The sequence below is a fragment of the Kryptolebias marmoratus genome, linkage group LG23, assembly GCF_001649575.2.
Source record: "Kryptolebias marmoratus isolate JLee-2015 linkage group LG23, ASM164957v2, whole genome shotgun sequence".
NCBI lineage: Eukaryota > Metazoa > Chordata > Actinopteri > Cyprinodontiformes > Rivulidae > Kryptolebias > Kryptolebias marmoratus.
The window spans coordinates 16,210,923-16,232,985 of NC_051452.1; the positions used below are offsets into that span (position 1 = coordinate 16,210,923).

A 22,063-nucleotide genomic window follows, 5' to 3' on the forward strand; every position below is an offset into this window, starting at 1 on the left:
TGAGTTAATTAGCTGATTAGAGTGTGGTACCAGGTGCCATCAATTTTGAACCTTTTCACAAGATTCTAATTTTCTGATATGATGAATTTGAGATTTTCATTTGTTGTCATTTGTAATCATCAAAATTAAACGAAATAAACATTTGAAATAAATGAGTTTGTATGTAATGTATGAATATAATATACAAGTTTCACTTTTTAAATGGAATTACTGAAATCAATCTACTTTTTCATGATATTCTAATTTTATGACCAGCACCTGTATATACAATATATATGCAGTATGTAGCCTACAAAGTTTTAATTCAGCTTAGTTTATTTATATAGCACCAAGTCACAACAAAAGTCATCCCAGGGCACTGTACAAACGCATTCATATACATTACAAAAAGCCAATTACTAAAGGTTATCTATCTAAGGAAGCCAGCAGACTGCGTTGAATCTTCACTTTGTCCTGAGCAGCACACTGACAGCAATGGGAAGGAAAAACTCCTTTTTTAACAGGAAAAAAACTCCAGCAGAACCAGAACCAGGTTCAGGATGAGCGGCCATCTGCTTTGACTAGCTGGGGTTAGAGAGGACAGGAAAGAGATTCAGACAAACATAAAATGACTGGTCCAGGCATTATCTTTTGCAAGAAAGACAAAGAAAAACACAGATTAATTATAGAAATAATTACAGTAGAGCAAGTAAAGACAGCAGCAGAGTGAGGGAGTGTGGTCAGTTTGTTGTCCAGCATTCTAAGAATCTAAACTGGAGAAATAAAATCTCTCTTCTAACTTAGATGTCACAGCACCAAAGTTGAAAGGATCATCATCAATGAAAAAGAGATAGTCAGTCTTACTTTCATCTAAAAACAGAAAATTATGCAGAAGCCACTGCTTAATGTTGGCAATACAAATAATGAAAGAAGCTTGAAAGTTACTACTTTTAGGCTTCATGCGCAAATAAGTCTGTAAGTCGTCTGCATAAAAGTGAAAAGTAAAGTGGTGTCTGGCTATAACTGAACCATGTGGTGGCTTATAAAGAGAGAGAAAAAAGCCTTGGCTCACTTTGTACCCACCTTGGCATATGCCCCCACATTTATCATTTAATCTACCAAAGTGCGCTTTTAAAATCAAGATTGGCAAAAATGAAGCAATTATATATTTTGTTTTTAAATCTTCAGTGTGATGAGGATCAGTGCCTCCAAATCCGAGGCCATGGTCTTGAGCCAGAAAAGGGTAGAGTGCCTTCTCCGGGTCGGGGAAGATGTCCTGCCCCAAGTGGAGGAGTTTAAGTATCTCGGGGTCTTGTTCATGAATGAGGGAAAAATGGAGCGGGAGATCGACAGGCGGATTGGTGCAGCGTCTGCAGTGAAGCAGGCGCTGTACCGATCNCCCTCAGGGACTCCTCAGGGACTCCTCAGGGCCGTGTAACGAGTCCTTCTGGTTGTCTTTCAGCCAACCCGGAGAGTCTGGCTCTTTACTTCATGATGGGCGTCTGCTTCGGCCTCTTCATGGCGCTCTGCCTCCTGCTGCTCAGCATCACCTGCAGGACCCGCCGCCTCGGCAGACCTCCCCCTTCTCCTGAGAGGAGGCAGCTGAAGGAGTCCAGCGAGGAGGAGGAAGAGGAGGACAGCAGTTCAGAGGAAGACGGCGTGGACCCTGAGGCCCCTAAAGGGACTTTGGGGGCCCGCAGCGAGCGCAGCAGCCAGTCTAACGGCACTCTGAGGAGCATGGACGTCTTTGCCTCAGTGGAGGAGATGGAGAAGGCGAGGCGTCTGGAGGAGAGAGAACGGATCGTCCGGGAGATCTGGAGGAACGGGCAGCCGGATGTTCTGGTCACGGGAACCGGGACCCTCGGACGAGTCCACTACCACTAACCAGACCTGAAACTGACACAATTTATTCACACAGAGGCACAAAGTGAACAAAGACCTGCACCGAATGCAGTTTGTTCAGCTGTTCCTGATGAAAGGGTTAACTCGTTGGTTCTGATCCATCAAAGTCCTGAAGACCAGGAACTCCAGAGACCCCGGGAACTCAAGAGACCACAGGAACTCCAGGGGCCGCAGGTCTGATGTGTATCTTTAAAAGACAATCAAATATTTAACTAAATAATCTTCCAATATTTTATTTAATCAGATTTACCAAACTTCTGTCAGATAAATCAGACAAGAACCACTGAAGAACCGGACCCTGAACCTGATCCCAGAGGTCAGTCTGGGACGTGGACTTCTTTCTTCAGTTTGTGTCTTTGACCTCATCACTTCCTGTCTCAGACCCCTCCATCACTTCCTGTCCCCCCTCCAGTTCTGGTCAGGGTTCCAGGGTTCAGGTCTTTATTTTGACCCATCCCAGCAGCTGAAGGCTGAAAATAAAAAGATTGTTTTTTCTTCAGCGTTTCTCGTTTGAATCGTTTTTTGCCCAGATTAAATTCTTTCACCCAAAATAAAAATTATTTTCCATCTTGAATTAATTTCATTCATTCATCTAAACTGTTTGACCTTCATCAAGTTCAGGATGTTTAAAAAACTGGAGAAACGTCCTGAATTAAAGAAATATTTATTGAAAATTAAAAGACAGTAAGTTTAAAGCTTGAGAACAGTAAAAAAAAAGAAGCTTCCGATCAAAGATTAACGGTGTGTCAGTACATGCAGAGCAGGTTTCTGATGAGTAAAACTGCAGCTTTGTCATCATTTTCACCCAATTCTTTACAAATATTTGTTTTTTTCTAACAACTATTCTGATTTCAAATCTAAACACAGAAATTTACTGAACTAAAATCAACAGGAGGCAGAAAACTGATGGATTTATTCTGACTGAAGCAAATCTGAGTCGGCTCCTCGGTGCACAGCGCTGACCTGAACACACACACACACAGTGACACACACACACACAGCAGGTGAGGAGGACGCTCGGGTCGGATTGGTCCCACTGAGCGCCCGAACACAAACATGGCGGCTGCCTCCGACTCGCTGTCTTCTCTAAGGCACAGACGCTTCTGGTTTTCTACACCCAATCAAACTTTTTTCCCTTAAAAAGAAGTAAAACATAAAAAACAGAAACAGCTGCTAGTCTCCTCCTCAGAAACGTTCCAACCGTTACAGGATGAGATGATGTGGAAGAAGACGCTCTTCGTCGCCGCGGTAAGCAGACGTCTCACTGCTTCGGGGTGATGTCGCCGGCGTTCTTGGACTCTTTATGCTCCACCTCGATGCCATCGTCCCCCAGCTCCCCCTCCTCACCTCCCTGGAACATGTCGTGGGTCCACTTCGGGCTCCCGCCGCCGCCCCGGCGGTACAGGAAGCGGCCGCGGCGAGTCGGGAAGGAGCCCCGCCCCCGACCGCGGGTGTCCGTCCAACTTTTCTCTCCATCTCGATCGTCGTGCTGAAAGAAACATGATGGAGCATCAGTCAGCTGTTTGCAGAGCAGCTGCTCCCCCTGCTGGTCACTACAGGAAACACCTTGAACTATCAGGTGATGGAACGCGTCCACCTGAAGGTCACATGACTTCCTCCTCCTTCACTTCGAGCCAGTCTGGTAAGGTTCAAGGTTTGTTCTTCAGAACAGAGATGATAAATTATGTTTTATAATAAATAACTAAAACTGCTGCTTCGCCTCGTGGTTCAGAAACAAATTCAGGACCAACGTGACAATAAAACCGCTGACTTCATAACTGAAGTTCTTCCTCCTCCTCCTGTCAACAGAAGGACCACAGAACTGACCAGGTAGTACTTCCTGCTCTTGGGGGTGTACTCAGGGTCCCACTCCTCCTCCTGGGGCCGAGCCGGCGGGTTGGGGTTAGCAGGGTTTCCGTTGCTGTTCCCGGGATAATTTCCTCGGTTCCAGCCTCTTCCTCTCATTCTGGGAAACTGAAACCAAAACGAGACGAAGACTTTGAGTCGAGACACAAACATCTTCATCACCCCGGTCCAAACGGACAGACAGGTTGACAGAGAGACAGGCGGACAGGTGGACAGACAGGCAGACAGACAGACAGACAGGCAGACAGGCAGGAGGTGAGCTTCCACTGCCTGATGCTACGTTACCTTCATGTAAACCAGGCAGAGTTTATATCTATACCCTCCTCCTCCTCCTCCTCATCATCATCATCATTAGGAGGAAGTCTACTCTGAGGACCACACATCAGACGTCAGGAGAAACTGAAAGTCTGAACAAAGTCTGACAGGAACTTACAAATCCTCGGCCTCTTCCTCTCTCTGCACCGTGGGCCTCGTAATCTCGGGGCCCCCGGTCCCCGGGGCCGCTGTAGTCACGAGGAGGATAGCGGGGGTGGCTGTAGCCCTCCTCCGACGGCTCCATCCCCTCCCCCATGTACTCCTTCCCTCTGAAGGGGGGAGGGTAGGGGGACGGAGAGGAGGAGGAGGAAGAGGAGGACTGAGAGCGATCCCTCTTCTTCTTACTCTTCCTGCGAGAGAAACAAGAAGAAAGCTTTAAAACCTGCTGTCCAGGTTCCAGATGTTTGTATCCAGTGAAGCTTCACAGCAGAAAGATCCTCAATAACATCCTCCGATAACATCTGTTCACTTTTCCTTCTGAAGCTGCCGCTGCTAAAGAGCATTTCAGACATTTCAGTGTCACGCTGTCCTGAACCTGCAGGTTCTGCATTAACTCAGCTGCTGTTTGTCCCGGGGACTCAGACCCAACATCTGTCCTCTGACAACACCCGTCCCCTGACAACATCTGTCCTGTCCTGAAACTTAACATCTGTCCTGAAATTCTCTTAGTTTCCCCGACAGAAGACACCGGCAGCGTCCCTGACAGAAGACACCGGTAGCGTCCCTGACAGAAGACACCGGCAGCGTCCCTGACAGAAGACACAGGCAGCGTCCCTGACAGAAGACACCGGCAGCATCCCTGACAGAAGACACCGGCAGCGTCCCTGACAGAAGACACAGGCAGCGTCCCCGACAAGAAGACACCGGCAGCGTCCCCGACAAGAAGACACCGGCAGCATCCCTGACAGAAGACACCGGCAGCGTCCCCGACAAGAAGACACCGGCAGCGTCCCCGACAAGAAGACACTGGCAGCGTCCCTGCGGGGACGGCAGAGTGGACGTACTTGGACTTCTTGTGGTGTTTCCCAGATTTCTCAGAGGACCGCTCCCTGCTGGGTCCTCGGGAGCCTCCGGGGCTCCTGCCTCCTTCTCGCTTGTAGTCGCGCTCCTTCCCACCAAACCTCTTACGTCTTTCTATATCCAGGCGGAGGTCCATCACGTCACCTTTGAACTTTTTGCTGGTTTCCTGCAGAGACGAGGTTCTGTTAGGCACTGAAGCAGCAGGTCCAAGGCTCCCACACAGTCACAACATGAGCACTGTGTTCGGTTTGGCTGCTGCCAGTAATTAGCAGAATAACAGATACTGTGTGTATTGTAAGTTTTTCAGGAGTGTTGGTGCGAACATGCATGAAGCTCATGAACATAAACTGACGTCACAGTTTTGTGGCTTGATGGTTTTCTTGTCAGGAAAAATACTTACAAGGTAAAGGCACAGAAAAGCGTCCCATGAGAGGCTTGGACTCTGGATCTTAATTCACTTCCTTTAAGCCTTTGCTCGGGTTCGTACATACCCAATCAATAACCATATCTCTTAGGCAGGGGGGCTTTCTTGGCACTTATAAAACACATTTGGGTTCTTTTGATTTAGAAATATGCATCCTTTGAAAGAGAAGCACAAAGCTGAACACTGCTGCTCGAGATTGGCTCACACTCCAAGTATGTCAAATTTCAAAAGTGCTCGTCACCTTGTAGCTGGTCTCGTCCAAATCCTCAAACAGGGGGTTGTGCCTCTTAAAGGCACTGGGGGAAACATCGATTCTCCTGCAGGAAGAGGAGGAGAGCTCAGGTTAGTGATGCTGCGGCTGCTCTGCTTCACCATGAGGACAACAGAAGGATACCTGTGGATTTCTGGGCTCTTCCTTGGCTTCATCATTTCTGCCTCTGCAGCTTTTCTTTGGTACATGGCAAACCGCTCGCTTAAAGTCATGTCTGACGAGTGGAAGTGATGAGCTGCAAACACACCACAGGTAAGAATCCACACAGACCGAGGAGCTGCCCCGAGCAGCCGACCCGTCAGTACCTTTGATGTAATGAACGATGGAGACGATGTGCTGAGCGAACAGCTCCGACGGGCTGCGGCGGAGCTGCGCCGACTGAATGTGCTGGAAAATGGAGCGAAACTCTGGATCTTTCTTGGAGGATTGGAGCAGATCGCGAGGCGTGAGGCGATCTTTAGACAGAGAAGAGCTGAGAGAACAGAGAGGTGAGGAATGGAAACATCCACATGTGAGGTTAGTTTGTCTTTCCAAACAACATCAGGACGACACTTCCTGAAACTGAGTGACGGAGGCTTCTTCAGCAAACTTCACACAAAACACAGCCTCCTGCTTCAGGAGAAGCACACAGGCTGGCTTCTGACGACGTATTTCAGTGTGACTGTGCGTGTGCGCGTGCACGTACCCGGGCATGTCATCTAACGAGCTGATTTTGAGCTCGAAGTCCTCCCTGGAGGCCGACAGGCGTACGGGAGACTGCTCACGAGGAGGAAACGCTCCAGGGAACAGCGGGCGCTCCTTCTCTCTGGATGTTGTGGGGGGGGACATGCTCCTCTTGGACTTCTCCTTCTCTTTTTCTTTCTTCTCCTTTTTCTTGGACTTCTCCTCTTTCTTGGACACATGTTTACGGCTTCGGTACATCTCTTCCTCCAGGTCGTCTTCAATTTCTTCTTCTTCAGCGTTTCTGCGGCCTTTCTCTTTGACAGACGGGTATGATGTCGAGTAGCTCGGCTCATCGCCCCATTTTCCAAAGATGTCCCTGGCAGAGAGGGCGGATTTGACCTCTGACTCCTCGTCGATGCCCCTCTCTTTCAGGCCCTGTGACTTGAGGAACTCCTCCTCTCCCGGGTCGAAGAAAGGCAGGACTTTGTCATCCTTTGACTCTGAGTATGAAGCTGCAGAGATGCTGAAGAGCTCTGAGGACTTGGAGCTTTTGTCAGGTTCTCGATCTGCAGCCCCCTCCTTCTCACGGCTGTTCTCCTTCTCTGACGCCTGCTTTTTGCTTTTATTCTCAGCCATGAACCTGAAACAGAGACCTCAGGTTTAATCTGATTCATGCAAGACGGATAAAAACAGTGACAGTGACATTATTTTATAGTTAGTGGACTTTAAAACATTACCACAATATCCTGAGAGAAAATGCATCAAAATGACAGAATAAACCAGGAAACATGCAACTTGTTTGTGTCAAAGCTTTTTAAACCCCGTCAGGAAGAAGCCTGACCTTCGATGCAAACAGTGAGCTGGACTCTGGTTTCAGAACCAGAACCGGATGTTTGAAGCAGGTTAAACATGTAAAAATTTGGACGTACTTTTTGAAGGCGGCAGAAATCACAGTACTGTCTCCAGCTTTGGTGTCTTCCTTTGAGAAGAAGCCGAAGCCGCTGAACGAGGCCGTCTGTCCGGACTTGGAGGGACTCTTTGACGGAGGGGTCGACGATCCGACGGTTTTCCAGAGAGGCCCGCCAGTCACGGGCCCCTTGCTGTCAGAGCCATCTTCTTTCTTGGCGTCCGGGCTGCCTCGTTTGGGGCTGGCGTCGTAGTCGATCCACTTCCCTCCAGACGCCTTCTCGATGACGTTGCCTTCTGCGGGCTGAGCGGGTTTCTCTGCCGGACTTTCTGGCTGCTTGTCTTTGGGCTCCTTGGAACCGGGCCGAGCCTTGTTGCTGCGGTGCCGTGGGGACGAGGACTGGGAGCGGGACCGCGAGGAGTAGCTGGAGCGCCTGGAGCGCCGAGATCGTCCCGAAGACGAGCGGTCAGAGAAGCGGGAGCGGCTCCGGCTGCCCGAACGCTTCTTGGGCGTGCGGGAGCGAGAGTGCCCCCTCCTGGGACTGTAGTGGTCCTGGCGGTCCTGGCGGTCCTGGCGATCCTGGCGGTCCTGGCGGTCGTGCCAGCCCCCTCCCCCTCCCCCGCCCTGCCAGTTGGACTTGTAGCCGTAGCCCCCTCCCCCTCCTCGGTTCTGGTAATGGCCGCGGGGGTAGTAGCCCCGGTTGCGGCCGCGGTACTGGTACGGCCGGCGGTAGCCGCGGTTGTAGCCTCTGAAGCCTCTTCTGTTGCTCTGATAGTCCCGGGAAGGATAATTTCTGTAGGTCGGGGTGTGAGAGCGGGAGCGGGACCGAGACCTGGAGCTGAAAACAAAAAGGAAAAGATGGTTAACCCCGTGACACAGCTCTGCAGTGATGCTGGTGTTGGATAAACATGTTGGTTGGATGTGAGACGGTGAGACAGCAGCAACCATCGGCTGTCTTTGCTGTGACCAGCTGATGGCAGCACCGTGTTTTTAAACTCCAACATCATCTGAACGGAGCAGCAGTTCTTCCATGTTTGCAGCAGCGTTTGAGTTTGAGTGAATCCGTTTAACAGAAAACAACAATAAGTTCATTTAAACCCACAGAGCGTTTCCTCTGAGAGGGACACAAACTAAACAGACACATTATTAATCAGAGGCGTTTCTTTAGAGTTTCCTCCGTTAAGAAGTCCAGCGAGAATCAGGCCCACGCAGGCCAGCCTGTTGAGAAGAGGCTCCCACCTGTTCATGATGTTAAATATCTCGAAGATGTCCGACGGCTTCGTGTCTGAACGAAGGCAGGACAGTCAGAGCGAGCTGCTTTAACCTCCATCAGACAAATCATGGACATGTAGTCACACTGATCAGGTCAAACTCCAACAAGTTTTACTCTTCCTCTTCAAACAGCTCGATGACGCTCTTCATCCTCCTCCCAAAAGTAAATATGCAAAATAATGCAAACCTGAGGGAATGTCCAGGAAAAGACTAACCAAACAGAAGAGCACGATTATATCTTCTTTTATTTTAACAAAGGTTCCCTGAGCTACGCTCCGTTTTATCACTATGGTACATTTCTTTATGAGACATTCCCCTCTCTGCAGACAGCACCAAAGGATCTGATTTTATTCCTTTAAAGTCCTCCTGAAACACAGCAGAGCTCTTCAAGAACCAACTGGAGGAAAGTTCAGATCCAAAGAATGATAACTTTAACAGCAACACAAAAACTGATGGGTTTCCAGATACAAAAGCTCCTATTGGCTCAGTGAGCTGTCAATCAAAGATAAGGATGCTGGTTTTATTCCTAAACATGAACATCATTTTACTGAAACTGGATTAATGAGAGAGAACCAGAAAACAGACAACTGCTGGATTCACCGAAGAAGTGATTTTTTTGGATTGTTTGGAGCTTTGTCAATAAGAACAGTATTTGTTTAGATAATAATCAGAGGATTTACAGATGAGGAGCCACAGGAGTGGACCGTTGGTTCTGATTGTTGTGCTCAGAGAAGAAGAGTAAAAAACAAACTGATGACGGGCCACCAAGGAATCATTAACACTCTAAAATCCTGACAAAAGATAAAAACAAACATTTCTGACGGCTGTTTCAAACCCAACCTGTTACAGACCGGGACATCCTCTTGTCCCGATCGGTTCTGATCGGTCTCAATAAGTCCTGATCGGTTCTGATCAGTCCCGATCGGTCCACAAACGGAGCTCCTCCTGGAGTCAAACATGTAAAACAAACCGGACTCACCTGTAGTGACGTTTCCTGGATCTGGACCGGGAGTGGCTCCTGGATCGGGATCTGGAGTAGGATCTGGACCTGGACCTGGACCGGGGTCGTGATGGAGAATCCGGAGCCTTTGACATTTTTGGACTCAGGTCAGTTCAAACTTCTGGTCCCTGCAAACAGAAACCGGGTCGTTAAAACGAGTCGTTAAGGAAACAGGAAACTAATGTTTGTTTTGTTAAAGAAACACGTTGATCCGGTTCTGCTGCCGGGCCCGGCCGGGCCAGGACCTGAGCAGACCCACACCACCCTGAACCTAGCCGGCCCGGTTGTCTTCAGTCAGCCAGTGAACGACTCGGTCAGAAGTGATAAGGAGCGATGAAGGACGGATTTAAATCAGAGCCGTCTGAGTTTGTTTACCTGTTGTCAGCTGGTAAACAACAACAAAACAAACAGGAAATCAGCTGCAGATTAAAAGTCCATCCTGTCCAGCAGACATTTCAGACTACAAGTTGGCATCAAAACAACAGTTCTGTTTGCAACAACCATGAAGTTTATGTTGCTCTAGAAACAATAAAATGCGTTTCTGTCTATAAAACACATTTTAACAAAAAAGGACAAAAATGTTTAAGAAACAAGTTTTAAAAGCTGTTTGATTTTAAAGGAAAGCTGTAGTCCTCCTTTTAAAGAAAGAATCTGTTAGCTGGAATTTAACGATCCAGAACATCTTTAGAAAGTTGGAGAAATCCAGAACATCAAACTAAACTCAGCTGATTTTATTCTACTATTTTTGATGTTTTCTCTGCAGCTGAACACAAAGACTTCAACAACATGGAAGACTTTTTGGGGTGAAACAGAAAATAAGATTTAATTTGTTCACTTTAGAATTTAAATCCTGGAGTCTTTCTGCAAACTGGACCGAGTCGGACTGGGTTCTGCTGCCTGGGTCCGGAGCAGCTTCAGTTATTCCTACAGCGCAGCAGGGAAAGCTGCTTCAGGGGAACCAGGAACTGGGGGTTGGTCCTGATCAATAAAGGAGGCCTTTTCACTGGATGTTTGGAGCTTCTGGTTGCTATGAGACAAACAGACTGAAGCTCTGCAGAGTTTCTGCCTCTTCCCACCACCTCACTTTCTTCTTCTTCTGCCACAGGTTACAAAAAGACCACACCTGTGTGTCTCATCACACACCTGTGGTGTTAAAGCTCGCTGCAAAGTCAACAGGTCTCATATCAGTAGGTGATGTGTCCCGAGATTAAACATTAGCAGCATGTTTGTTTACCTCCAGAAACAGGAGGATGAAGTCTGACTGTTTTCATGGATTCATCCTCAGAGTTTGTTGAGATAAAAGTGTTTTATTGACATTAAGTGTGTACCCGCATTTCAGAATTACATATCAATATATCTGGAAAATTGCTGGAATAAACTCTTAGAAACTGAAAAACATCAATAACATGTTTGTTTTACTGAAAAATTAGATCCACTGTCAGCGATAAAACGATCAGAGAAAAACAGGCTATCAGATCGTGTGTGAGAGGTGTGTGTGTGTACACCCCCCCGACACACACACCCACACAAACCTCACACACCACTCTAAACGGAAGTAAAAACAGTCATAGATAATTTTAGCCTTTTCCATTTCATCACATCTCACCAACTCTAATAGCCCAGAACCAGAACCAGCACCAGAATCAGAACCTGCTCTATCATCAGACTAACTTGACCTGTTTAACCATCAAGCTAACCTGATCTGTTTAACCATCAAGCTAACCTGACCCGTTTAACCATCAGACTAACCTGATCTGGGTCATTATGTGCTGAAGACTTCCTGATTGGAAACCATTTCTGAGCTCAGATTTCCCATCATGAGCTCCTTTGGTTGGGAGGTTTGCTCCATGCAAACAACCACATGTGACAACAGAGACGACATTAAGTCTTATTAACAACCACGGAGAAGACAAAGTCCACCAGCTTTACCACGCAGAGCTCGTCCAGCTGGTTTCTAGCAGCTAAAATAGCAAAAACACAACAAACCATCTGAAAGAAAAGATTCAGAGTTCGGTTTGATTTAATACTACAGCCAAACGCTGCAGCAGCAGAACCATAAACCGATGAAACCGATCACTAGTATCGATAAGGCTCCCGCAGAATTCCACACAAATCACACGTTAAACCGGTGCTAACGTTACCTGCTTCTTATCAGAGCTACTAAATAAATCCTTACCTTTTCTTAGTCTTTCCGCAGCTGGACGGGTTCTGTTTGTCTGGATAAATGTTCGAAGGAGTAGCTGAAGCTTCCAGGCCGAACCGCCTGCACGTCCACTGCCTCCTTCCTGCTTCCTTTAGCCGAACCTGCGGATGTTAGCAGCTAGGCTAGCTTCTTAGCAGCTAGGCTAGCCTGTTAGCGTCCGTCAACAAACAGGGGGACAAACCGGAAGCCAGGTGTTTCCCTCCTCGGTTCTGTTCCATAAAATGCAACTAAACACGTATCTACCTGTTCACCAACTGTGATCAACTGTTCACTTTTCACGGTAACGACGTTTAATCGTCGCTAACGACCGAGCACGAACGAACGCTACAATCGGACGGTTCGGCGAAATCACGCGAGACTTCGGTTGAGCAGCAGCGCGTGAGCGTGAAGACAGCAGAAAGTGGGTCAAAGAGAAAAACTGCGAAAAGTTTAAAAAAGACATGACTGCATAAATACTAAAAAACAAAAGTTAAATACTATAATAAAAGAAATAAACTAAGAAGGACTGAAATGAAAAACCTCCAAAATAAAACAAAAAGACCCTAATAAATCAGAAAACAATTTTAACTGCTGAAAACTCCTTGTTTTCAATTCAATTGACTAAATTAATTTATTTGATGATATGTATATAATACACACCAAAATAAATATTTTAGTGTGCAAAAAAAATAAAAAATAAATCTGAATAATAAGTATTTTATATTCTATATTTGCTTCGCTTTGAATTTGCAGTCTTCATATATCTTTGATCAGTTAAATCTCAGAACCCTTCAGACGGCCCCAGAACCCTTCAGACGGCCCCAGAACCCTNCTGGGTCTCCCTGCTTAGGCTGCTGCCCCCGCGACCCGACCCCGGATAAGCGGAAGAAAATGGATGGATGGATGGATCTTCAGTGTGGTTTTTCAGTCTTCACATTTGGAGCTGTAGCGTTGGATGTTTTTTGTCATAGGAGAGCTACCATGAAGGTGTCAAATTACAGAAGCTAAAGGGCTTGAGATACCTATGACAAAATTAAAAAGGGTTTGAGGCCAATTCTGGATACCTGCAACAACTCTATGACTATTTTAAAAGAGAATCAGTTGCAATTTTTTAAAAAATAATGATTGACCATTGTTCTGGTTATACATGAACTTTAGGGGCTGTAACCTTGGATGTTTTCTGAATGACCCCAGATCTCAGGACATTTAAAAATACAGATTATTCAAACTAGGCATTACGCTCCAAAATGAACTATGTATGCCTTAAAACACAAGAATGGTAGTCTGTGCTTTCTCTGCAAGCAGCATCAGCTTCACTTTACTTGTATGTATAATCTGCAGCACATACGTAAATTCACACTGCAGCTGAGCAACTACAGAGTGTTTTTTCCCCACAAGATTGTCATTTAATATCACCAGAATGAGCCCAGTTCAGCTCACGGAAAATATGAACATTTCTGTGTGTGACACTGTACATAAACTTGTTCGGTATTCTGTGTTTGTGATTTGCAAATGTTGGACTGTATGGGTTGAGTTAGACTGAGTTTGAGGGCCTCCAAATTTCCCAGATACCAATCTCAGAAGGTGTGTAGGAGCAAGTTCAATCCGGAAGGCGTAAAGGATCTATTGGTATCATGGTATCAGGCACTCTAGGACACCCTTAAAGCTGTTTTCAGTGCCAAAGAGTGTGTGTAACACTCTGGGTGGCTATGGCTCAGTGGTGAGTAATCTTTCAATCTGAAGATGGGTGATGTGTGTTGATGTGCCTTAGGCATTGCACCTGATGTGCCCAGATGTGCTCATGTCTTTGTAACTGCCTTAATAAAATAAGATTGCACTGTAAAATCTGCAATAGCTCTTATTTTTAGCAGTAAATAAAACCCTACATTTTTAGAAGTTTAAATGTGTTTTTTCATCATAAATAATAATCTGTGTGTCCTTTAACTTCTCTCCTCTCCTTCGCTGACCAATTGCCTCCCTGTCTTCCCGTCTGTTTGCCACAGGCCATCGACAGAGAGCGACCAGAGAAGTACAGAAAGCTCCAGGAGGCAACGCGCACGGCACAGACCCTCGTTGAGCAAGGTACACACATGCTCATTCACAGGCATGCACACCCCGTCTGTCCCCATGGCAACACTTCCACCTGTCCCACCCTCTCTCCTCGTCTCCATAGAAACACAGATAGAGAGACACACAGGAAGAGAAAGGGACAGAGATGTATCTTTGTGTGTGTCCTCACCTCTGTCCTTGTGCAATTCTTGGCATTCCTCTAAGCAGAGAAAAGCTAGATTTTGACTTTTCACTTCTCTCTCTTTTTTTTTTTTTTTTGCTTTAACCTTCTTCGGAACAAAACACACAAAAAAATGTTAAACTCTATAGTTAGCAGCGTTTCCTATATGTTTCTGGTTCAGAAGGGTTTATTGGAACAGATTTTTTTTTTTTGATGGTCAACGAGACAATTTAACAGCAATAAATTTAACATTTGAATAGTAACACTTTAAGAGACAAGAAAATAAAAAAACTGGAATTTCAAAACTAATAACTTTGATAATATGAATGTTCTCTCATCAAAATGTTACTACAGTGATAAAACTCCTAAATCTTGTCAGTGAAAGAGTGTTTTGCCTATATTTAACTTTTTGATATTCATTAGGGTGTGAGGATTCCGGTTTTGGTTCCGGTTCGGGTTTTTGTTGTGTTTCTTTTGGTTCGTCTTTTTTTGGGTTTTGGCACACCTGTATATGATTTTCATGATTATGTTTGTTTTGTATTTAAGGGCACTTGTGTTTTCAGTTTGTGTCGGGTCCTCGTCGTATCATGCGTTCTATCACATCCTGTCACGTCTGGCCATGTATCTACGTTTTTGGAATCAAGAAAGTGTCTACGTTCACCATTAAAGAGGTTTTTTCTTACCTGCTGCTCTCTGGTCCTCTTCGCTCCCGTTGGAACCGTGAACCTTGACAGTAGGACCCGACCACAACTATGGACCAGGCAGTAGGAGTGTTCTTGGACCAGGCGGCGAGGGAGCTTTTTGGTCCCTTCCATGAAGAGTGTTCGAGTTTTCGTGCCACAGTGAGAAGGTACTGTGGAGCGAGAATTGGCAGTAAGGCTGCCTCACCAACTCCTCTGATGGTCGAGGAGTGTGTTCGGGCTGCTCAGGCCCTCGTGGACGTAGCACTCTTTCTCCCTTGGGTGGGGACGCTCCCCGGAATGAAGGCGGTGCTCTGCGAGGCCAGAGAAGACATCTCACGTTGGCGCTCCTGGCGATGGACCCCGTTTGTGGCGTCACCGTCACCTGTGTCTAGTGTGCCCGCGGCTGAACCCAAAGAGTCCGTGGCTGAACCCAAAGTGTTCGCGGCTGAACCGGAAGAGTCCGCGGCCGAACCCGAGGTGTCAGCGGCCGAATTCAGCGTGTCAGTGGCCGATGTTTCAAATGGCCGAACCATTTGAAACATCTTATAAAACTTAACAGGCTTTTTTAATATTGCTAAACTGAGTTCATAAACACTTGAAAAGTTGCATTAAACTCTCCTTTGCAGCACTATATCCACATACTGCACCTACTAATCAGAGAAAAAAAATATCATTGAACACTGTAAAGAGCATCACCAAATATCAACTATGGTTCAAAAGTACAATAATTAGACTGGTGATAGTAAGACATCTGTTTAAGGGAATAGAGACAAACCATGTAATCTACAGTATGCAGAAAAACCTTCTTCCTGCATAATGATTATCTCCAGAAATTCAGAATAAACCAAAAGAAGGATCAAATATTTACTGCATAGGATACTTAATAGAATTATGAGGCTCAATACATTGCTTCCATGCAACATCACTACACTCGGCATCAAAATTAGCTATAGGACAGTTTTATCTTTCAATTTTATCGTAATTTTGAAGTGAAACTATGGTCGCAAAAACATCAACGATTATGGGAATGCCTGAAGCTTTCCCCTTAGCTGTAACAAGTTTGTTATCATCAACTTTTAGTCTCATTTTGTCCCATACCCATCCACAACATTGATGATTCACTGCTTCCAGCAATTTGTTGGCTTTAAGTTATTCAAAAGCATAAACACTAGTTTTATTTATAACCTAATTAAAAACGGCTATGTAAGTCAGTGCACGTAGCGATTTTTAGTAGTTGGACATTTTTCTTCTTACAAGTTGGTACGAGTTCTATCCTCCAATCAAGAGAAACATCTTATTTCTCACCCTACTTTGTGTATCCAGTCCATTTTAGTAATGTTTTTTTAGATCCACAGTCCACTAGCGGAACAAATCAGAGCCGGGCCGGGGGCAGGGCAAATGACCGAGCCCTTTATACCCAAATAATAAAACTCATGATAACATAATTTTACAACATACACATGCCTGCGACAGCGGGGCTTACAAGCTTCAGCACCACGGAGAGCGACTATGTCATTTTGAAGTGCATCAAACGGACATGAAGTATAACAAACCAAGAGAACAACACTAATGTTGGGCTAAATGGTCACTAATGATAAAACAACACAAATTCAAAGCAGTTCAGCACCATGGATAGCGATCAGATCATTGACACCCACTTTATCTGTTTCAATTCAGAGCCTGTATCAATAGCTATAAAGTTTAGTAAAACTGGCCAAGCTGCCCACATGTTCACAAACACAATTTCACTATGAGGTACTTTAGGCCTGCTTACCACTATTTGAAGGGCATACGATGAGCCTTGTGCTCTGTGAACTCATCCATGATGCTCTGTATGTCCATCTTCTTTGCTCTCTCATTCTCTATGGACAACATTGTATATTAGCCCAGCCGCCTGGCTTATATCCCCTCTTTTCTCTGTTGGTGGTATAGCAGTACCGCCGTACTGGCAGTTTTGGTGGGCCACCAAAAAAAGTCAGGTTCATCTCCAGGACGACAAACAAAATGTGTGTCCAGTTTTTGTAACTTTGCTTTTCCTTGCTCTCTTTTTTCCTTTTCTTTTGGCTTAGCCGATCCACTTTTATGCTGATATGAAGTGCCACTCATGTTACCTTAGTCAGGAAAAATGCTCCACCTAGTTTGCAATCTGTTACCAAGTGACTGATGATGACGTTGGTGGCAAGTTTTACCAAAAATACACTTGTAGACAATATCAGCGATCCACTTGTAAATTTGCACGTCTTAAATTTAAATGTAAGAGTGAAAATAATGCCAGACATGCAGCACATTTTTTTCAATATTTTACACCTACTACATTGCTAAGGTCAGTCGGTCTTGTAAAGTTTTTAGCAACCATGACTTAATCCTGACTGAGGCAACCTATATAACCCCTGTATAAATGTGAATGATGGGTGATGTTAAGCAGCCTGAACCTGTGCCCATACTCCTGGCTCCTCTGTACACAGTCATGGGAGGGCCCCCCTTCTTCAGTTCCTCAGGCGTGGTAAAGGCTTGGCTCCCTTAAGTCTTATCTTTTATCCATGCCCTCTGGGCCCTGGCCGGGGGTGTGCCGTCCTCCCAGCCCCCCCTGAAACCCTGCCCCTGCCAGAGTCACTAGTTCCATTCATTGTCACACTATGTGAACTTTGAAACACATTGGAGCGGACAGTAATCTTGAATATTTGTGCTGTAATTTGTATTGTTTAAGTAGACAACAACAGTAGCTGCCAAATAAAGTTTGCCATAAAAAATTTTGGAAAGCGTGCGAGCATAGGTTGTGAGACCTATGTAAAGTGTCTTTCTGACTGTTGAAAACCAAACCAATTTTGCAATTGCTTTGATAAGAAAACCTCTATATTGTGTCTTTGTGACAGACTGACAGTAACAAAGTTCCTTTAAATACATTTTCATATTGGTTCTTTGCTAAGCTCTCTTTTATGTGTAGACCAATGCTAATTTATCTTGAGTTAGATGCCTCCTCTTTGTTTTTCTTCCCCTAAACACCCCCTTCCAGAGGGCAGCCGTGCTGATGACATCGCTCAGGCAGCAGATCAGCTAAACCAGCGCTGGGTGGGTTTCTGTACCCTGTTGGCAGACAGGCTCGCATGGCTGGCTTACCAGACAAAGGTACACACTTGCATGGACACTTGGACAAATTTAGACATGCGCATCCTAATCAGATGCCTGAACCACCTCAGCTGACTATTTTAGATACGGAGGTGCTCTGAAATCTCTCCAGATGACAAAACTCGTCACCCTATTTCTAAGACTGAGCTCAACCACCCTATGGAGGAAGCTCGTTTCAGCTGCTTGTATCTAGGATATTTTTATTTCAGTCAGGATTCATACCTGCACAAAAGTGGGGGTTGGAGCGAAGATTGACCAGTAAATCAAGAGCTTTGCCTTTAGGCTCAGCTCCTTGAGACCAAAGCAATGTCATTATTACACTGGAAGAAAACAATAGAGCTTCAGCTCCAGCCTACCATCATTCATAACTCAAGACTCCCAGATACTCTCCACTTAAGGCAAAGACAAACATCCAACCCAGACAAAGCATTCCACATTTTTCTGGTTGAGACCAATGATTTCAGACTTTGTAGAATTGGCTGAAAGTCATGACTTGAAGACACCAACAGAACCACATCATCTACAAAAAACAGACACGAGACTGAGGTTCCAAAACCAGCCGCCCTCCTCTCCATGATTGTGCCTTGAGATCCTGTCTATGAACACCACAAACAGAGTTAGAGACAAGTGGCAGCCCTAGCAGAGTCCAACCCACACTGGGAATGAGTTTGACTTTGTGTTGAGAATGCGCACACAGCTCTTACTTTGATTTTAAAAAGGTCCATATACCAAAAAAACCCAGCATTTGGTCAAAAACCTTATATTTGTTTTCACAAATGCAGCAAAACATGCAACCCATAAGTGCAATTATTGAATGGAAATGGTATAAAAAAGCTCTGTCTGGTTTAGTATTATAATATTCTCCAGTTAGTCTGACCAAAACTAGAAAAAAATTGGCAGGTTTTGTGTATTTATGGGAAGTTTGGTAACTGGAATAAGTTCTTTTTGTGCATAAATTGTTTTTGTTTTGGCAGGTGTTGGCCTTCTACAGCTTGTACGAGCAGAGCGAGCAGGCAGTGGACAACAGTGAGAACTGGCTCAAAGTTCAGGCACCTCCAGCATCTGAGCCAGAACCCCTCAAAGTACAATTGGACCGATGTCGGGTGAGTGAAATAACATAGTCCAAACTTAATCTGCAATGGTCCATCTGGTGCTCCACAACTCCACAGTATCACAAGACACAGGATCAGTGTTTTATGAATAAGCAAATGTTTTTTTAGCATTAAAGGTTTACATCTAAACAGAAACAGCCTTTTGTGTTTTAAGAAAACATTGTAGTGTTTGACGTTTACAGTTTGTATCTATCACTCAAACTAAATGCACCTTGTTTCATTTTTTGGTTTTGTTTCCATGGCAGCTTTACAGCGCCACATATAGGCCTGGCATAGTTACTGCAGCAGGATAAAGACATTTTTTTCAGGTTGGGTGGAGTTTGCAGTGAACCCAATGCGTAGACTCATTCTAGCTCCAGGAATAAAATAATTCATTTAAAATAAAAAGAAACAAAAACAAAAAGCTGTTGAGGCAGCAAAACAAAACTAAATACAAAACATAAACTAAAACTAAACCAGAGCCAAAACATGAGGAAAACAAGACGGCAAGAAATACACTAAATATAACAGCAAAGAAATAAAAGAAACAATAAACCCAAAAGAAAACTCAAAGAACAGCCCAAACAAAACCCAAATCATGACAATTTCTAGAAATGGTGCCATGTTTACAAGGATAATTTTAGAAAGGACACAAAAGATTGACAAATCTCTTAGTGTGAACAAGGCCTAGACCATTACCTGGACACTTCAGTGTTTGAGCCCAAATTCACTAAATGCAACTTAAAATACAACTAGAACACTGATATCCACACTGTTGTATTTTTTGTGTAAAGTCATGTTTTTTTGTTATTTCTAGTCTCTTAATTTTTTTGAGTAATTATTAATGTTACTTGTTCACCTTTCTTTTCATGCACCTTATTACAGCACTGTTCTGTAAGTACTTTTCTGTTATTTGTTCATTTCAATGTCTACATTTATTTTATGTTTTACACCCAGTAGTAGAATAACCTTTTTGGAATTTATAGATAAAACAAAATTGCAACTAGTGAAATGACTGCAATTTTGGTAACATAAAAATCTGCCTTCCACATAGACAAAAATGCAAAATTATGATCATTGTGCAGAATGAGGTCTGTTTTGTTTCTATTTAAATAACCTCAGTCCTTACCATGTTACCATGATGGTAATTTTCATCAAGTTTGCTTGATTACAAAGAAATGCACAACTTTCATTTTTTATGGTAATTCTATTTTAATGGGGAGCAACTACAAATTCTGTAATAAAACCTGTTACATAAAAGTTATTTATTTATTTATGTCATTGAGTGAAAGAAGTATTTGATCCTCAAGCAAAATGTTCTTGGTTGAAAAATCCTTGGTATCGGAACAGTGATAAGATGTTTCTAGTTTGTCAATATGTATGCACACATCTCAGAAGGGGTTTTGGCCCACTCGTCTTTACTCCTCTTTACAGAATCTCTTTAAATTCTTTACTTTTTTTTGGCAACTTGAAGCTTCAGTTCCCCCCACTGAAAGGATTAAGGTCTTGAGACTGGCTAGGCGACTCCATTACCCTCATGTATTTCTTCTTTAGCTACTCCTTCTTTGCCTGGGTCTCTTACAGTATTTTACAGTGCATGGCTCTTCCAATTTTCCTTTAATGTAGCAAAGTCCTCTTGTATCCTTAGTAGAAAAAGATGGCAAAGATTGACCTGTACATGGGCCATCTAGAGCAGGGGCCCCTTGTGGGTCTGCAAGATTTCAATCTATTACAGCATAGTCGGTTACCAGAGGTGTTCTTGGTGACTGTGGACTCAAATTCCTTCAGACTATTAACAAGCTCATCTTGTGTAGCTGTGGGCTGATCCCTCACCTTTCTCCTGATCATCCTTCCCTCCTAAGGGGAGATTTTGCTTGAAGCTGTTAACCAAGGGCGATTGATGGCCACTTTAAATTCTTCCATTTCTGAATAATCACATTACCAGTTGTCATAATCTCGCCAGGCTTTTTGCTGATTGTCTTGTAGCCCAGCCTTGTGCAGATCTATTACCTTGTCCCTGAAGTCGTTTGACAGCTCTTTGGTCTTATCTAAGGTGTTGGTGAGGTTATAATGGAAGAAATTGAGCCTGTGGACAGGTTAATTGGTTGACTGGTTAGTTGATTTGTTGATTAATTGATTGATTATCATCTAACTCCCACAGGTGTACAGAGCCAGTCTGTGGGAACCGGAATATAAGTCAACGTGTAACTTTTATGTAATGGAGTTTTGGTAAAAAAAAAAAAAAAATAGACTGTTCATTTCTTTTTAAGTGATCAAATGTACAAAGTCAGCAAGGGATCAAAGGCTGTATTCTGCCTTCACACGTATCCAAGTCAGTCATGCCATTGCGCACTGCTACATTCTTCTTCCATCATAGATTGAAGCTTTGTTACCTTTCACTGATAACAGCCTTGATAGTTTTATCTTTGGCACGTAAAACTCAGCGTCTGATTTCACCTAAAAGCTGCTGCTAGACTCATCTGCCCATAGAATATGTGTTCACTATCTCTCATTCTGTCTGAAAAAGGTGAAATTTAAGTGTAGAGTTGATATATGACTTACTTTCTTAATCCAGATAAAATATTACAATTCTGGTTTGCAGCAATGGGATGTGCAGAGAGATAGTGGATTTTCAAAGTACTCCTAACCTCATGTGGTTACATTGATGTCAGTTTCTCTTCTATTGCCACCTAAAGATTCAAAGCTCACATACATCCAACAGTGGTTTGTTTGCTTCGACCTTTACATGCTGAGTTTTCTTCTGGCTTCCTAAATCCTTTTACTACTCTATACAGTCTGGAGATTGAAAGGACCTACAACCTTGAGTAAGAAAAAATCAGAGAATATAGAAAAGGCAAACCTAAGATGCATATTTTCTGCATATTTTGTGGTCCATTTGTATTTTTTTTAACTCTTCTTTTCAATTTAAATAATAATGTACATCGAAAGTAACTTTTCAAATTTTAGGCTCCTACACTTCACACTTTTTTGATTCAGTTTCAACATACAGTATTTCTGTTGATCCATTTCAACATAAAGTTAAATGTGTAACAGAAAAAACAAAAAACAAAGATATGAATAACATTATATTATTCGAAGTTATGTTATCTCAAATATTGGCCTTAGTTTATG

General features: G+C 44.1%; 3 protein-coding genes across 6 annotated transcripts in view; 2 read left to right on the forward strand and 1 right to left on the reverse strand.

Annotated features, from left to right (window-relative positions):
* eva1bb (eva-1 homolog Bb (C. elegans)) overlaps positions 1 to 2,380 on the forward strand; it is a 4,487-nt gene extending 2,107 nt beyond the window's left edge. Inside the window, exon 3 of the mRNA XM_017439612.3 lies at positions 1,442 to 2,380. Coding sequence (XP_017295101.1) covers positions 1,442 to 1,863 — 422 coding nt within the window. The 3' untranslated portion in view covers positions 1,864 to 2,380. The remainder of the gene's footprint in view (positions 1 to 1,441) is intronic.
* Positions 1 to 22,063, forward strand: part of dmd (dystrophin) — a 272,414-nt gene that overhangs the window by 40,526 nt on the left and 209,825 nt on the right. For all 4 annotated transcript variants that reach the window (XM_037973934.1, XM_037973936.1, XM_037973937.1 and 1 more), the window contains exons 6-8: positions 13,805 to 13,883; positions 17,728 to 17,840; positions 18,815 to 18,943. In XM_037973934.1, the coding sequence (XP_037829862.1) occupies positions 13,805 to 13,883; positions 17,728 to 17,840; positions 18,815 to 18,943 (321 nt within the window). The remainder of the gene's footprint in view (positions 1 to 13,804; positions 13,884 to 17,727; positions 17,841 to 18,814; positions 18,944 to 22,063) is intronic.
* Positions 3,026 to 12,165, reverse strand: thrap3b (thyroid hormone receptor associated protein 3b). Its single transcript, XM_017439610.3, has 11 exons — positions 11,796 to 12,165; positions 9,599 to 9,747; positions 7,370 to 8,185; positions 6,463 to 7,080; positions 6,083 to 6,249; positions 5,901 to 6,012; positions 5,748 to 5,823; positions 5,067 to 5,248; positions 4,181 to 4,412; positions 3,709 to 3,855; positions 3,026 to 3,370 (listed from the first exon to the last, which is right to left on the reverse strand). Exons 2-11 carry the CDS (start codon positions 9,712 to 9,714, stop codon positions 3,143 to 3,145), a joined length of 2,694 nt encoding a protein of 897 aa, XP_017295099.1. The 5' UTR covers positions 9,715 to 9,747; positions 11,796 to 12,165; the 3' UTR covers positions 3,026 to 3,142.